The 18,281-nt window shown below is 44.6% G+C and overlaps 1 protein-coding gene across 1 annotated transcript in view; it reads right to left on the reverse strand.

The window, feature by feature from the left end:
* Positions 1 to 342: 342 nt before the first annotated feature.
* The window catches only part of LOC308331724 (semaphorin-6C-like), a gene marked incomplete at its 3' end in the record, with an annotated part of 69,670 nt that continues 51,731 nt past the window's right edge, over positions 343 to 18,281 (reverse strand). The window contains exons 13-24 of the mRNA XM_080787215.1: positions 18,064 to 18,195; positions 16,232 to 16,387; positions 15,081 to 15,254; positions 14,504 to 14,644; positions 13,346 to 13,423; positions 11,034 to 11,092; positions 10,564 to 10,611; positions 8,663 to 8,922; positions 5,785 to 5,910; positions 4,564 to 4,977; positions 2,897 to 4,140; positions 343 to 460 (exon numbers count right to left, since the gene is read on the reverse strand). Coding sequence (XP_080643341.1) covers positions 343 to 460; positions 2,897 to 4,140; positions 4,564 to 4,977; positions 5,785 to 5,910; positions 8,663 to 8,922; positions 10,564 to 10,611; positions 11,034 to 11,092; positions 13,346 to 13,423; positions 14,504 to 14,644; positions 15,081 to 15,254; positions 16,232 to 16,387; positions 18,064 to 18,195 — 2,950 coding nt within the window. The remainder of the gene's footprint in view (positions 461 to 2,896; positions 4,141 to 4,563; positions 4,978 to 5,784; positions 5,911 to 8,662; positions 8,923 to 10,563; positions 10,612 to 11,033; positions 11,093 to 13,345; positions 13,424 to 14,503; positions 14,645 to 15,080; positions 15,255 to 16,231; positions 16,388 to 18,063; positions 18,196 to 18,281) is intronic.

An 18,281-nucleotide genomic window follows, 5' to 3' on the forward strand; every position in this document is an offset into this window, starting at 1 on the left:
TCTGCCCCTGGGAACAATAGCGTCCATGTTCTGCCGAAATAGCTGATCTACAAGCTTGTGGTGCATTGCGACGTGTTGCTTTGTAGATCCGATATTGTCGTGTGTGACACACATCATCAGTGTAAAGTAGCTCAGGCTTCAAGTTTAGGGTTATAAATGGTAAAAGAATGGTAGAAATGTCAATTATAAAATTGCCATCCTAAAATGTCCTCGCAAGTGTAGAAATACAAAAAACAATACGTGTTTGAGGTTGATAGTTTTATTTCCACAACAATATTATATGCGTTGTGATTGGATGAGGCCGTGACGCTATCTGCGGTGCGATTAAATGAGGCGGTGATGTTATCTGCGATGTGATTGGATCATGCGGCGGTGAACGTTATCTGCGGTGCGATCGGATGAGACGGTGATGTTATCTGCGGTGCGATCGGATGAGACGGTGATGTTATCTGCGATGTGACTGGATGAGGCGGGATGTTATCTGCTATGTGATTGGACGGAGCCGAATCAATGATGAGAGAGAATAATCTAAAACAGTGGTTTCTGGATCAGGGCCCACTTGAAAATCTGTGTTAGCGTGCATTTTCAGAGCATAGTTTATTTTAATGATCAATCGATCAATTGTGTTCTGGCTTTGATCAATGGAACCAGCATAGTATACTTGAAGTTGACGTTTACAATGAATACTCACTTTTCAATAAAAAAAACCCCAAAAGTTATATTATCATAACAGATACGATTATATTAACATCTTAACCACGTAAACCTGGTTGAGCGGAGGCCCTCAGGGCTCTATACTAGTGTATGTTCTGTTATTGTGGGGAAAGCGTTGGCAGAGAACAGCCAATCGACAAGCTATAATGATGCCAGGGTTTATGTGGATAAGTGTTTTGTCCCGACTTGCAATACCCTCGCGGCCCACCAGCCGTCCCGCGGCCCACAGGTTGGCCCCTTTTCCACCGAAAGAACTGGTTCCGTTCTAGATTCTCTGGAACCTTGTTGTTTTCACGGAACCAGCGGCCATTTTTTTGGTTCCCGTTCTGAACCAACTTTTAGGGTTCTGAACAAATTAATTTTCAGTGGAAACATCCTGAACTGGTTCAGTGATATTAGGGAGGGAAAGAATAACCAAACCGGTTTAAACCCGGTGGAAAAGGGGCCTTTGAGAGATACTGATCTAAAAACAATGATCAACTGTTTCCTTTAATTTCCTCTGGCCGTGAAACTTTTGGAGTCCTTACAATCTTTAGAATGTAGCTTTTTGGGGTGTGTGTGTGTGTGTGTGTGTGTGTGCATGTGTGTGTGTGTGTGTGTGTGTGTGTGTGCGTGTGTGTGTGTGTGTGTGTCGGGGGAGCTCATTCTCACAAAGAATCATTGATCCGATCTGATGTCTGATGTGAGAGAAAACTTCCCCAGAGATCTCCCCTCCCCAAAAAACCCTGCCGGGGTTGTCTGTCTGTCTCCGTCAATCCTTTGCCTTGTCGCCGAAACAAAGAGATGACACTCAACTGGGTCGTGACTCATTAGGGGACCGTGTCCACGGAGAAGTGTTTCATGAGCTGCCAAGCAGCCTGTCTATGGTATAAAAAAAAACACGCGCTGGGACCAGCTCCTCTTCCCCAGTGCTCCAAGCATCGTGCTTCAGAAACTCTCTGCGTCAGTTTTTGTTCTTCATTTTTCGTTTTTTCTTTGGCGTAGCGCCCTCGGCTTTTGAGGCTGACATTAGTTAAACTTTTGGAGAGGATCGTCTGTCGTTAAATGTCACGTTTGATCTATCTCTAGGGTGGGGTGGGGGGGCTTTTCACTCACAAAGACGACTTCTGTCTTCAGATCAGATTCACGTTGTTGTCCCTGACCGGCAGATCTTCATTGATCTGCGTTGGGGGAGGCTTGAGCAGAAAATTTGAGGTCCGTTCCTGCCAAAAGATATAGCATTGCATACTACTTCTCCATATGGAGTGAATATACCGAGGCGATCGCTTCCTTTGCATCGACCCGTTCGATGCGAAGGATTGATGCAATCAAGTCTTTGCATTGACTTTGTGCGTAATCTCGCCACTTCAACAAATATTTTATCTCTTGATGGGAATACACCTTTTAGAGTAGCCAATCATTTTTGTCCCTTCTGTCTCCGAATGTAGCCAATTCGTTCCTTTCACTGCCGTTGTATCCCACTGGCTCACTCGCCAGTGAGGGACCCCCGCCGGGAGGATGCACTGTTATACCCAGCCCAAAGGAATAAATGCAGTTCGGCATGTATTGTCCCCACTCCCCACGGGAAGGAACAACGCACGTTGTCTATCGCCATGGTAACAAAGAGTGACGGCGGACAATCGTACTAGAGGCTTAGTCCATTTGTGTGTCTCTGCATCGTTCTGCTCTCATCCACAGAGGGGAGTGGAACAGCGTGTTGCTCGAGGGCATGTAGGATTTAAACCATAGAGCTAAATATAAGAACTCCCCTCCCGCTAATTTCAATGAAAGCTGCTCAACCGGCTCTTTAGAGCATGTGCATTAGTGTCCTTTACGTGTCTAAGTCACAAACTATATCCATGGGCAAGCCTGTGACTCGATCCCATTGGTCGAGCCATTAACTTTCTTCCCGGGGTTGTGGGCCCAAGCTTGCAATACCAGTGTTGGCCACTCGTCAGGTCATTACCTGAAGCAGCCCTCCCGGTCTTTGGGGCTTGATTGATTTAAATCCACCGACAGCAACCTGAACCTCCCCGACGTTTATTACGAGTAACCTTCCCCCCGCCCGTCTGGCCGAGAGATGTCCTATCTGACGTCACGGTACGTCTGTCACTGATTGGACAGTGATGATGAGACAGAGCAGGGTGGGAGGGATTCTAGTCTGGGTGGGAGGAGCACTGGTCTTGGTGGGAGGAGCACTTGCCTGGGTGGGAGGAACAAAGGTTTTGGCGGGAGCTGTGGTTTGAGCGAAGCAGTCCGTCGCACAATGGCCGAGCGCTGAGTGTGTGGCTCGCTGTAGCTGTGCTGTCTGGTCAAACAGGAGCTAGGGGCTACTAGGGGCCTCTCACAAGAACCGCCGTTAGTGGCAGCGGTTATCCTACTAGTGGCTGAGCTAACGGTGCTGCTCGTCACACCAGGCGTGCTAGCGGCCACGCTTGCCTGCAATGTTTTGGGGCCATTGCTGCTGCTGTTAGTGTTCATCCGGGCCAGGAAGTGCGGTGGAAGCAAACCGCTAGCCGTTAGCCCAGTAGGTGTTGTATTAGTGGTCATGCTAGCTGTCGTATTAGCTGCCATATTAGCTGTCATGCTAGCTGTCGTATTAGCTGTCATGCTAGCTGTCGTATTAGGCGTCATGCAAGCTGTCGTATTAGCTGTCATGCTAGCTGTCATATTAGCAGTCGTTCTAGCTGTCATGCCAGCTGTCGTGTTAGCTGTCACGCTAGCGGTCGTGCAAGCCGCCATCGCATTGCTGCTGCTGTTGTTGGTGTTCATCCTCGCCAGGAAGTAGGAGGAGCCAGTGGAGGCGGGCGGTGACCCGCGGGGATGCTGGTTGAAGCTGTGGTGGCGCGACACGGCCACACCCCCTCCTCCCCCGCTGCCCATCTTTATGAGCGAGTGGCGCTGTGAGTGGTGGCGGGCCACGGCTACCCCCCGGCAGACCACACCCCCCACCACCGATGACGAGTCCTCACCGGGAAACTCCGGAATGACCTGCCGCTGGAGCGGAGTGGAGGAGCAGGGAGAGGAGGCGGGGACCGACGTGGAGGAGGTGGGGTTACTGGACGAGGAGGCGGGGTTCGATGATGAGGACGAGGAGGTGCTGGAGAAGGAGGAGGTGCCAGCAGTGTCTATGGGGAGCGTGGAGGATGTAAAATACGGAGCGGACTCCGCCTGCGGGAGTGGGTGGGACTTCTGGAGGAGGCGGGGCTGGCTGCTGTGGCCGAGGTGGTGATGGCTGCTGGGGTTGTAGTGGTGGGTGCGATGGGGAGGTGGAGCGTGGTGGTAAGCCCCTCCCCCTCCAGAAGAGGACAAGGAGTTCTTTGTGGGGAAGACGGAGGAGGTGGACGTTAGGACCCTGATGCCTCCGTTCCCCGCGGCACTGACCTCCTGGATGTGCTGCAGGAGCTCGTCCAACGCCGACACGTCAACCGCCTGCGGCAAAGACTGCTGCGAAACATCATATAGTTAGTTAATAACAAAGCAACGAAACATGATATACTTAGCTAATAACGAAGCAAAAAACATCATATAGTTAGCTAATAACAAAGCAACGAAACATGATATACTTAGCTAATAACAAAGCAACGAAACATGATATACTTAGTTAATAACAAAGCAACGAAACATGATATACTTAGCTAATAACGAAGCAAAAAATATCATATAGTTAGCTAATAACGAAGCAAAAAACATCATATAGTTAGCTAATAACAAAGCAACGAAACATGATATACTTAGTTAATAACAAAGCAACGAAACATGATATACTTAGCTAAAAACAAAGTAACAAAACATGATATAGTTAGCTAATAATAAACTAATGAAAAGATGTATAACTAAAACTAATGATAAATAATGGAATGGAAAAACCTGGGATAGATGGTGGTGGGCGGGCCCCGTTCCTCTTCGCTCCTCGTGACTGGTCGTCCTCTCCTCAGGGAGGTGCAGTGAGGAGGAGGAGGCTCCGCCCGACAGGTTGCCGTGGAGACGATGATGCTGGGACAACGAGGAGGTTGAGGAGAACGGGAACACATGGGTCTGCTGAGCCATGGAGTTCCCCACGATGGCCATGAAGCCTGGACTGGATCCCAGACCGGAGCCGGAGCCAGATGCCTGTCCGACGAAGCCGGTGTTTGCGGCGGACCCGGCGGTGTTGGTTTCTATGGCACCGGTGTTCCCGTTGCGGTTGCGCTCGTACGGCTGGGAACGGAATGGACGCACGTTCTTGATTGGCAGCTCGGGGGTGGAGTCTGGCGTGGGCAGACCCGAGACATCTCCCTCGCCCTGAAAAACACAGAGTGCGAGAGAGAGAGGGAGGGAGTGAGATGGATAGAGAGAGATGAGAGATCAAAGAATGTTGAACTCTCGTTGTGATTCCAAAGTAAAAGCTATACCTTGATTACTGGGTCTTACCAGGACCTCCAGTATTGCTGGTTTTCTAGTGCAGTGGCTCTCAAAGTGGGGTCCCCCTTGGGGTCGATTTGGATCCTCCGAACTATCAGTCAAGTGACTGATAGTTCGGAAGAACCAAATCGATCGTTAACGATCTATAACTCAGAGAGTGTACAAATGGCACCAAATTGACCAGTCAGCGTCCATTTAATTGTTAATTATGGTGATCCGTTTTGGGGGTCCGTGACCCTAATACTGAGTCTTTGAAATAAATGATTAACTGATAAAAACTGAATCATGATAGATGAATTGCACTGTTATGTGCACTGTTTTTAGTTAGACTATGGAGTATACTCATTTATTCTATTTGAACTGAGCGTTGCAGGCTGCTAAACAACAATGCTGGTTGGCTGCAGTTATATATAGTGCTCAGACTGTGAAGGGCCCTTTAGGTCACACAGCGTTATTTCAGCTGTTCGTACTCTAAACAGACGGATGGATGGACAGACATACACACGGGCAGACATTGGCATGGTTAGGCACCGCTCAGGTTAAGAACCAGTGTTCTAGGCCTAGGGTACGTACCTGGCTGAGGTCGGGGTCTCAGGTTAAGAACCAGTGTTCTAGGCCTAGGGTACGTACCTGGCTGAGGTCGGGGTCTCAGGTTAAGAACCAGTGTTCTAGGCCTAGGGTACGTACCTGGCTGAGGTCGGGGTCTCCGAGCGGGAGGCTGTGGTGGGGGGTGGGGGTGCTGGGAGTGGGGTTGTGGAGGTTGGGGATGAAGGAGCTGTACATCTGTGAAGAGGAACCGTCCAGCTTCTCCTCCTGACACAAGAGGAACGAGAACAGGGTCACATCACCAGAACAATGACCCCCTTTCCACCAATGGTTCAGTTCTTTTTGGTTCTTAGTCCATGATCCAGAGATCCAAAATTGGTAAACCGTATATTAAATTATTTATAGGATCAATACAAGTAAATTAATACATGATGATAACCCTTCCAATTCAATTCAATTGGGGAAGTTTCATGGTGTTAAAAATGTAATATAGGTATGGTTGTGCACACTCAATTCATTATTAACGTTCACATTTTGGAGCTCTGGCTCATGGAGTAAGAACCAAAAAGAACTGAACTGGTTCCCATTGGGAACCAACCGGTGGAAAAGGGGCCATACTGTACAGTCACATTTCAACCACTTTCCACTTCAACCCTCTGATCACGTCACCAGTTTCAGGTTTCATTTTAGGATATCTTTTTTAAAGTTTAATTGATGGCTTGGTTAAATGTTATTTATTATGTTATGTTATTTTAGTAATTGTAACACTTTATTATTGTGGGCTCGCCTCAGCGAGCACACTATTGTTACTGCCAGTTCATATTTATTTATTTATTCCTTTTTTTCGTCCTCTAACTACTTCCACATACTTTATGCTAGAAATTTAGTTCAAACTTAAAACTGTTCAGATCTTTGCAGTTATTTATGCTTGCATTTGAATTTTTACAAAGTTTTCATTCGACTTTTACTTTTTTGCGATAGAGCAATTTGTGTCTGTGTCACTTATGGCTGTACAATTTACAATTTAGGCATTTAGCAGACGCTCTTAATCCAGAGCGACTTACATTAAGCAAGAACAAAAAAGCATGGGAATACATCACATAAAGACATTTATCATGAAACATGCGTAAGCTAAGAAAGTAACAGTGGAATATCTATAATGAAACTATACATATAAGCTATACATCTATACTACTATGCTACACATATGTACTATGACGTGCTATGACTACATACAATGCACTTATGCTGTCTACATAACATGCTCTAAGTCTGTATCAAATGCTATCTAAGTCTACAGAATTGCTATCTAAGGGGGTGGGGTAAGTGCTATGGGCCATGATGGAGTCTGAAAAGGTGGGTTTTCAGACTACGGCGGAAGATTGGGAGTGATGCTGCAGTTCTGACTGCAATGGGAAGTGCATTCCACAGTTTTGGAGCCAGAAGGGAGAAGAGTTTGGGACGTGTGGAGTCTGGGCTGTGCATGCAGATAGCTTGTAGGTCGGTGATTTTTGAATAGCACATAATTATACACGGCTTAATTGGTTATTGCATTTTCTACATTAATAACTAGTAACTAAAGTTGTCACATTTTTGTAGTGTACAACAAATACAATATTTGTCTCTGAGATGTAGGGGAGGGGAGGGGGGGTGCTTGGCGGGCGACGGTACTTGAGTACATATCGGTAGTTACTTTCCAGCTGAATAATTCAGCGTGTTGATGGACGGAATCATTGATCCAAGTTATCGATCAGCTCACCTTGGTCAGTCCACTGGGTTTGGCCAGGGACCTTTAACCCATTCTGACCGGGGACCCATTTTGGTGTTAGCATCATGTCGTGCTTTAGCTATTGAAAAATAGCAGATCTACAAGCTCATAGCGCGCCACCGAGTGGCGCGCTACGAGCTTGTAGGTCTGCTATTTTTTGAAAAATCGAAGAACGACTGACATTTTTTCAAATCTGATCTCAGGTCAGAATGGGTTCATCAGACCCAGTGTGTGTCCAGTGGAAACCTCGTATGAATCTGATCTCAGGTCAGAATGGGTTAATACTCCAGGTATTCAAAAGTACTTGAAAAAGTATCTGGTTGCTGTCGGGTAGAGACCTCTTATCGCCATGATCAAATGTTTATTTTTATTTTGGCATGTAGGTTACACTTTAACTTTACTTGAGTTATGTCCATTTTTTTATTCAAAAATACTTTATACTTCTACTCCACTACATCTCAGAGGCAAATATTGTACGTTAACTACGTACTCCACTACAATTATTTGACAGCTTTAGTTACTAGTTATAATTACACTTTAGGTAATTAACAGACACTCTTTAATCCAGAGTGATTTGCAGTAAAGCAAAGCCAACACTAAACAAGTTGAAGATGTAGGCTAATGAAGCGGCAATTTTCACTAGTTTGGGTCCCAGGAAGAATTTCTCTTTTGGGTCACGATCTAAAACGTTTGGTGACCACTGGTCTAAAAAACATACACATGTACTATAATTACATAAGACAGCAAGGAATCAACACTGCATTATGTTCTTGACCAGTGGTTTTCAACCAGTGGTCCGGGGACCACCGGTGGTCCTTGAGAAGGTCCCAGGTGGTGCCCAGGTAAATGATGGAGAGTTGGTAACCAAATTAACCCTTACAGATCTTTAACTCTTGAGAGCGTAAAATTAAACCAAATGGACCCATGCGGGTCCATTTGGTTTCAAGAGTTTTCAAGAGTTCAATTATTGAATTATTAACATCTGCATTACTTAATTTACAAGGGGTGCCCAATTCACAAGAAGTCTACACAATTTTTATCCTGTGTGCCTGTTCTCCTATGGTACCAAAATACAGCATTAGCAATTGTGGATAAAATCTTATCCAACGGCAACAAAATATTCAACGTTTTGGGTCTGCAAGGCTAAAACTCCTCAAGTGGTGGTCCGTGGCTCAAATGCAGAGTAAATAATGGACCTTGATATGAAAAGGGTTGAGATGAAAACCACTGTTCTAGACGGGCCGGGCTCACCTTGGCCAGTCCATTGAGTTTGGCCAGGGACCTCAGGGACAGCGCGTGAGGCAGGGTGGCTTCCGGGTCGCCCTTGCCCAGCCTGGCACTGGTGCCGCCGCGGCAGTGGGCGGACCCTGGGCCGCCACCGCAGTAGCACGACACCAGGAGGCCGGAGAGGAGCGCGCCCAGGATGAACGCCACCAGGACGCACGCGATGAGTAGCGTGTAGTGAACGCTGGAACCCCAGCGCAGCTCCATGTCCGCCAGACCACGCACACCTGGTGGAGAGAGAGAGAGAGAGAGACACACACACAGAGACAGAGACACAGACAGACAGACAGACAGACAGACAGACAGACAGACAGACAGACAGACAGACAGACAGACAGACAGACAGACAGACAGACAGACAGACAGACAGACAGACAGACAGACAATTTATTCCCGGATGCTTTCTGTTTACAATATTTCCATTTAAAATGTTTTAATACATTTATTCCACTATATCTCAGAGGAAAAACATTAACTTTTTACTCCACTACATTTTGTTTCTACATTGAATTTGCGTATGTGTGTACGCATGCATTTGTGTGTGTGTGTGTGTGTGTGTGTGTGTGTGCATGTGTTAGCATGTTCCTGACCTTGCCTCATCAGTCTTCATTGTCTAATTCAATCAGGTTTATCATTAGCAAACATTCTTTCTCTCTCTCTCTCTCTGGGAGGAAACAATCAGGAGTTTTAATCTGTATGTGTTTGTGTGTGTGTGTGTGTGTGTGTGTGTGCCCGCAAACAGTAATTGTATTACACTTACTGTAAGCACCAAATGCTGGGGTTTCATTTATGCATGCTTTAGTTTACATAGTGGAGCACCAGTGATGTGTACTGAAAATCACAAATCTATAAGCTCACAATGCACTGCAGCACGAAACGTTGTGAGCTTGTAGATCAGCTATTTTTGCATTGAGTATTGGGGTTCAAAATGGCACACACAAATAAGAAGAAAAATAATCACACTAGTGTGAAGTGAGTGGTGCAACTCCGTGTGGGGGTCCCTGGGGGTCCAGGATGCTTTGAAATCATGTGTGAGTGTGTGTGTGTGTGTGTGTGTGTGTGTTAAGGCTGTCCCCGAACATTCAGGGTTCAGAAGCATTTTTGATCATACGACAAAATATATGGACAGTTGTACAGGTACAGTAGGCTACTCACAATTACCATGTTTTGGGGGCTGCTTGAGCACAGCAGCTACTTGACGCTCTGTGTGTGTGTGTGTGTGTGTGTGTGTGTGTGTGGTGTGTGTGTGTGTGTGTGTGTGTGTGTGTGTGTGTGTGTGTGTGTGTGTGTGTGTGTGTGTGTGTGTGCGCGCACGCACGTGTGTGTGTGTTGGGAGAGAGAAAGAGGGGGAGACGCGCTGCGCTCTGATCATGTTCAAGACGGATATTAAAAGTAGTAGTAGTGTATTAAAAGTAAAGACGGTTGTATCCACACTCAAAATGCCCACCTTCCCGGTCGGCCAACCCGGTAGCAACCCTCACCAACCCCTGATGAACTTAACCATTATTTCACTGATAGTCTATGCAACGTCGCCCCGGAGGATCTATTTATGAATTGCAGCCTGGTTAAAAGCACTCGGAGTCCTAAAAACAGGGCTAGGGTACAGCCTTAGTGTGTGTGTGTGTGTGGGGGGGGGAGGGGGGTGTTAGGCTGCGCAACAGTGACACTTGGTTGTGAAAACCAAGCAAAAGCTATTTTCGTGCTCGGACAGACCCAGGGCCCCCCATACAGACCCAGGGCCCCAGGGACACCCATACAGACCCAGGGCCCCAGGGACACCCATACAGTAGCTATAGGAGTGGTTGCACCACTCAAAAAAGCACAGGACGGACGAACACGGACAGACAGACAGACAGACATGTTCCTACCATAAGCAGAGTCTGCGTTATTGTGGTTATTAGTAGTTGTCATCACATCTGAAAACAATACAATCACATGTAAATTCACAAAATAAATCCAGATCAACATCATCATCCGTCGCATTATTTATGTGAAATGGCCCTAACCCTAACCCAATCCACATAATGGCCCTAACCCAATCCACATGATGCGACTGAAATACATTATTTATGTGAAATGGCCCTAACCCTAACCCAATGAAATGGCCCTAACCCTAACACTAACCCAATGAAATGGCCCTAACCCTAACCCAATGAAATGGCCCTAACCCTAACCCAATCCACATGATGTGTCTGAAATACATTCACTCTACATAATCAGTGGTGTTCAACCTTAAGGGTCCAAACTAAATGGTCTACATGATCCGTCTGAAATACATTCCCCGTTCTATTCATACTGTCGTATTCGTGTGCTTGATGTTGATTTGTTCGGTTCCTACCGTGACACGTTTCAGAGTAGAGAGACTGATCTCCGTCAATGTCCTGCTCAAACCCAGTCCTATCAGACAGACAGACAGACAGACAGACATGATTCATTAAACAATCTGAGGACAGGGGAGAACATCCATTGGCTCGTCACTGCCTTCCATCAAGGACATTGCCGCTGTCTGTCTAGGCCTAGGACTGACCCCACCCACCCACATCATGGTCTGTTCAGGACTGACCCCACCCACCCACATCATGGTCTGTTCAGGACTGACCCCACCCACCCACATCATGGTCTGTTCACTCTGTGGGTGGGACTGACCCCACCCACCCACATCATGGTCTGTTCACTCTGTTGCCTTCTGGCAGAAGGAGTAAAACAGCCAGATTCTTTTCCCAAACCATTTGACTTGTAAATAAGTGCAATATCCCCTAACCCTTATCCGTAAATAAGTGCAATATCCCCTAACCCTTATCTGTAAATAAGTGCAATATCCCTTAACCCTTATCCGTAAATAAGTGCAATATCCCCTAACCCTTATCTGTAAATAAGTGCAATATCCCCTAACCCTTATCTGTAAATAAGTGCAATATCCCCTAACCCTTATCTGTAAATAAGTGCAATATCCCCTAACCCTTATCTGTAAATAAGTGCAATATCCCCTAACCCTTATCTGTAAATAAGTGCAATATCCCCTAACCCTTATCTGTAAATAAGTGCAATATCCCCTAACCCTTATCTGTAAATAAGTGCAATATCCCCTAACCCTTATCTGTAAATAAGTGCAATATCCCCTAACCCTTATCTGTAAATAAGTGCAATATCCCCTAACCCTTATCTGTAAATAAGTGCAATATCCCCTAACCCTTATCTGTAAATAAGTGCAATATCCCCTAACCCTTATCTGTAAATAAGTGCAATATCCCCTAACCCTTATCTGTAAATAAGTGCAATATCCCCTAACCCTTATCTGTAAATAAGTGCAATATCCCCTAACCCTTATCTGTAAATAAGTGCAATATCCCCTAACCCTTATCTGTAAATAAGTGCAATATCCCCTAACCCTTATCTGTAAATAAGTGCAATATCCCCTAACCCTTATCTGTAAATAAGTGCAATATCCCCTAACCCTTATCTGTAAATAAGTGCAATATCCCCTAACCCTTATCTGTAAATAAGTGCAATATCCCCTAACCCTTATCCCAACATGCTGCTACTAAGGACTCCTGTCGTGCAATTATCCGTGCAATATCTGTCTCCTTTGAACTGATGATGTTTTAATTTTATTAATAAGTAATATAGTATTTTAGATTATTTTTTAACTGGGAGATTATAAAGCCAGTGAAACGCAATTTTGTTCTCTTGTGCATTTTATGTATCTGCTGAATGACAATACTTCTTGAAAGGCACATCTTTAAGAGATAAAACACAGAATGAGAAATCAATAGAAAGATGTTACAAAAACCAAACAAAATCAACTAGTCCTGCTGTCAAACCAAGAATCGATACGACAATAAATGAAATAATTTACACGTTATGTTTACATGCTGACTGACTCCAATCACCCGTGGAAGCTAAACATCTAAGCTCACTCAGGGATCTGTGAGAGAAACTCAATAACGCAACGAGCCAGAACAATAAACACTTATTTACATCTGTCTGTTCATCTATATTCAACACTAATATGTCTCTCTCTGCTCGGACGGACGCACGCACGCACGGACGCACGCACGCACAAACTATACAGTACACATGTAACATATATTCACAGTTGCAGCTGTACAATTGCAGTTGTAATATCTTCTAACAAAAAGTTCAGACGTGTATTTAGCAGATTATTTCTCTACTGTAACAATGCGTCTTGTACTGTTAATTTCCCTTTCAACACCAGCACGAAAATTTTTGCGAGTTTTCTTTTTTCTTTTACTTTACTGGAGTATTTTCAAAATGTCTTACTTCTTCTGCAACACGATGAGAGCCACTGATTTAAACCGTGCTGAGTTGAGCACAGCTTCAATAAACAAATCAACTCGTGTAAAGTGATTACATGTAATCTGATCACGTCGCATCCAATCAGATTCGATCTAATCTGATCTGCGTCGTCTCCCACAGTGTTCAGTTGGATATCGCTGCTGTCGGCTGGAAATGACATATGTCCAAACTTCTGTTCTTTTCTTGATATTAAATAGCAGATGTACAATCTCATCAACACTACACTGTCTCCCTGCATTCTTCGTATACTACGTGATTGCCTTGCCTATTGTAAGTCGCTCTGGATAAGACAGTCTGGATAAGACAATTAAATTGTGTAATCATTAAACGCACCTCAGCCCAGACACCATGTTGGCACAGCTCCCGCTCCGCAACCACACGCAGTATGGATCTCGAGAGGAGAGACAGGCCCTGAAGACAGACAGACAGACAGACAGACACAAAGAGAGGGGGACATCATTTGAGTGACGTAGACTTACTGGTGTGTACAAACAGTCAAACATAGACGGGTGTGTGTGTGTGTGTGTGTGTGTGTGTGTGTGTGTGTGTGTGTGTGTGCACCCTTGCGCGCGCATATTAGTGGCATATTGACCATTGGGATTTGTAAGCAAATGTCAGACTGTCATATGAGAGAGAGAGAGAGAGAGAGAGAGAGAGAAAGAGAGAGAGAGAGAGAGAGAGAGAGAGATAACGAACAGAGCAACTACTGTACGTTCAAAGACAGGAAAACTGCTTGTGTGCGTGTGTTTGCATGGAGGAGGGGGGTACTTCAAATACATTTAAATAGCTGCTGCTATCCATCTTAAAATGTTTTCTACCAAGTGACTGCTAAACCTCGATGAGGTGGCGGTGCTGTTATTTGCTTCAAAAGCTCTGTACCAAGTATTGATATAAAGTTCCTTTCAAACAAAATAGAATTTAATTCAGAGAGAGAGAATGTAAGAGAGAGAGAATACACATACTGCACGCACGCACGCACGCACACACGCACACACACACACACACACACACACGTGTATTTATTTAGCAGATTATTTCTCTCCTGTAACAATGCTTCTTGGCAACAACTTTGATACTGTTTATTTCCCTTTCAACACTGAAATGGAAAGCCTTTGCAGAAAATAGTTAGGACAACAAGCTCACAGCACATCACAGCAGCTTTCCCTGCATTAACAGAAAACAAAACAGACACTAGTAGAGAGCTCTGAGGGACTCTGGTCAACCATATACTGTAGTGTTTAATGTGGAATACCACTCATTTTCAACATTGAACTATGTCATAAATATATCCTAGAGTTGTTGTGTGGAAATAATAAAAATTCCCTCCCCCTTTTGTGTAGCCTAGAACTGGAGTTCTAGAACCCGGTGTCACGTGATCAGTGACATCACAAAGATGTACTCTTTGGTTTGCAAAGTACAACTTAGTGATGTCACTGATCACATGTCCCCACATTCTAGACCTCTACATATAGTAGTATTTAGTGTACTTACGTCCTACAGGTACCATGCTGTGTACATCGACTCAGTGGAACTCGGATCACACAGCCGCTGAACGCTACAAACAACGCATGGTGTTCCTTATCCATCTCCAATCCCATGATGCTCCTGTCCTCCTGACCCGCCACGTTACACCTGGAAACAATGTCACTCGTTAAGAAACATTACACCTGGAAACAATGTTGTCCGTTAATACGTTCAGTGAACCCCCATTCACGAGTTACACGAGATAAAGACCTCTTTCCCTCCCAACAACGACTTACCCGAGTATGTCTCAACATTATAAGAAACGATCGCGCTACTTTAAGGTGGACGATCATGAAATGGAGCTACTGTACGTTCTACTGTACGTTCACGACCTGGTGACTCTTCAAAGGTTAGTGAAAAACTCTCCCAAGCCGTGCTGCTCATATGTTGAGTTGGCGGACCCCGGGATTGAACCCACGACCTCGTGGTTGAAAGGTGAGTGCCGACATTGACTATTAGTCTATGACTAACTATTACCGGTATTATTATTAGTAGTAGTATTATAGTAGTAATAGTAATAGCAGTAGTATATTCAGATACGTACAGAGTAGGGTTGTACACAGTGATGTCTTCCAGCAGTACAGGACCAGTGGTATCATTAGGATGGGTGTTGATCAGAACCTTCTGCACTCGGCCGTCTTCAGAACCCAGAAACAAGACGGTTCGGTCCTTGAACGGACCTGCACCGGTATCCACGGCAACCTGGGTCAACCTGACCCTAGAGCAGCGATCAGTTACGCACACACACACACACACACACACACACACACACACACACACAACCAATGTATTACTCATCATACCGTATCTCCATCTGTCTGTCTGTTTGTGTGTGTGTGTGTGTGTGTGTGTGTGTGTGTGTGTGTGTGTGTGTGTGTGTGTGTGTGTGTGTGTGTGTGCGTGCGTGCATGTGTGCGTGCGTGTGCATGCTGTACAGCCTGAGGAGTTGTTTATGCCTCTAGTTAATCAGATAATCTCATTATGATTATGATCGTTTTTCTCTCCAGAATCCTGCAGCAACGACAACATGGTGCAAACAGCCTCTGGAAACTGCACAGAAACCCAACTAATCCGTATAATCATCACTAATTCAAACACAAATAAAAGGAGATTTTCATGAAAATGCACCGCTTTTTCAAAAGTTAATTAAATGCATATTCCTGTTTCCAATGTCAAAATGGGCTTCATTCTGGAAGCGTGCATACGGTAGCGAACATAGCTGATCTACAAGCTCACAACACGTCACAATGCGACACATAGGACTCTATTTTCGTCCATGCTAAACCCCTTATCCCCAACTACTTTTTTGTTTTTACTATTTAGAAAAACATTTTTGAATAGTTAAAATAGCCAATCTACAAATTCACGTGTTGATGTAGATCGCCTAGTTTAACTATTAAAAACATATTTTCAAAATAGTAAAAAAAAAAGAAAAAAAGGCAAAGTAGTTTAGGGATAAGGGGTTTAGCATGGAAAATAGAGCCCTTAGTGAGCTTGTAGATCTGCTTCTTTTGCCATTACTGAATTTTTGGTTTTTGGTTTTTGGTTTTGAAAATGGTTAAGGCTGCCAAATAGGACAAGATTCAGGCTGGTGTTAGGATTAGACATTTAGGCTAGAGGTCAGGTTTCAGAGTTTGGGGTTGGATTTATGTGAGATGGTTTGTGCCTGAAATGTTGCGTGCCGTGCGTGCATACCTGTGAGAAGTGTGTGTGTAGCAGGGGGTGTGATTAGCGGAGGGAACAGACTCGTCCATCAGGGGGAAAGACTTGATGAAGCTCAACGACTCGTCTGGGAATTGTACCGACGACTTATACTCCGCTGCCGCGCCGTCTCCTGCACAGCAACCAGGTCTAAGAGACACACACGCACACGCACGAGCACGCGCACACACACACACACACACACACACACACACACACACACACACACACACACACACACACACACACACACACACACACACACACACACACACACACACACACACACACACACACACACACACACACTGCTGTAAGTCAGTGGTCTTCAACCAGTGTTCTGGGGACAACCAGTGGTCCTTGAGGGGGTTCCAAATGGTCACCAGCTAAATGATGGGCAGTTGGTAACCAAATGGACTCTTGAGAGTGTAACATGAAACCAAATGGACCTGACAAGAAATCTACATAATTAGAGAATGTAGAATAATTGTTATTTTGATCAACGTTTGGCTATCTCCACGCCACCAACATCAATACAGCATGGAATTGTGGACACAATCTTATCCAACGACAACACAATATTCAAAGTCTTGGGTCTGAGAGGCTAAATCTCATCAAATGGTGGTCCCTGACTCCCTGGCTCAAAATGCTCAATACATAATGGACTTGACATACAGGGTTGAAAACCACTGCTGTAAACTCACTCACAATAATTGGTGACAATTATCATCAAAGCCATAATCGTATCACCAGCTCCGTATAATGATATAAAAAACTATCACTATTAAAATAATTCCGGACAAGGAAAGTTCTCCTAGCCAGGAATAGGGCACGGAACACACATAATCATAAATACCAGTTTCCTTCCTATTTTCTTCTCAAGGTCCAGCGCGTTCAAACGTCCGATTCAGATCAATGTGCAGCACAAAGGCAATTGCTCCCCCATGTACAACTTGTAATTTAGCAAATTGAAAAAAAAAAAGCAGGTTCTCCAGCTTTATTCAGCATGTAATCAATCTCCACAGCACAATAAATGCTGATGAGAAGCATTCTCCACACTTCCGTTTCGTCTTTACAGTCGCGCAAATCTATTCTAATATACATAGAAATCATGTAAGCATATATAGCTTGCTGCTTAGAAGAAATGGAAATAAAACAATAAAATCTAATCTAAAATCTAAATATATTTTAAAATATATTTTCGTGAATGGAAATGGCAGCTTCCTTACTCGGATTTCGGGAGCTGTAGTTCCAGACTCTATAGCATTCGGAGATTGTGGAATAGTTGTCTGGCTAAGCGAGAAAACACGACCTGACAAGCACATGGAATTGTAGGCATTGCAATTAGTTTGACTCGGTTTCATATAACAAGCTTGTAGGTCGGCTATTTTCACAATGTTTGCCTTTTCTTTCGTGATATTTGACAATTTGGTATTGAAAATGTCTTCAAAGTCATTAACTATTGTAACTTCAGAAATGTGCAGATACCCTTTAAACACTATGGTAAACACCATAGTCCATTGAAAATAACATGCTAGCGGATGCGGACATAGGAGTGGAGATCATTTCAGAAAATCCAGTAATGTGTGGATGTGGATGGCAGTGGATGGCAGCTCGGTTTGTTTTTATTTTTACTTTTTAAACTTTGGCGATTAGGTAATTCAGTGGTTTCATTTTACGCTCTCAAGAGTAAAATTATTGTTAAACATATCATGTATTACTTTGTATAACGTTTCAATACAGCATGGAATTGTGGACAAATCTATAGTTTTGGGGTCTAACACACAACATGCGTCAAAAGAGGTCCTTGGCAGGGAAGGAATTACCGTGGTTTGGGGACCTGGTCTTCAGCGACTGGAGTCCATGAGGAGTCGCTGGTCCTCTGCTCCTTAAACCTGCCGTTGAACACCTTCTCTATGTCGTCCATGTAATACAGACACACTGCTGAGCCCGGGATGCTGAGAGAGAGAGATTGAGAAAAACACTGGCTGATAATATCGGCCTGGCTCTTATCTTCATTTAGCTCATCCTATCTGAAATACAG

Source organism: Protomyctophum bolini (genome assembly GCF_963924005.1).
Source record: "Protomyctophum bolini genome assembly, chromosome: 17".
Classification (NCBI taxonomy): Eukaryota; Metazoa; Chordata; class Actinopteri; order Myctophiformes; family Myctophidae; genus Protomyctophum; species Protomyctophum bolini.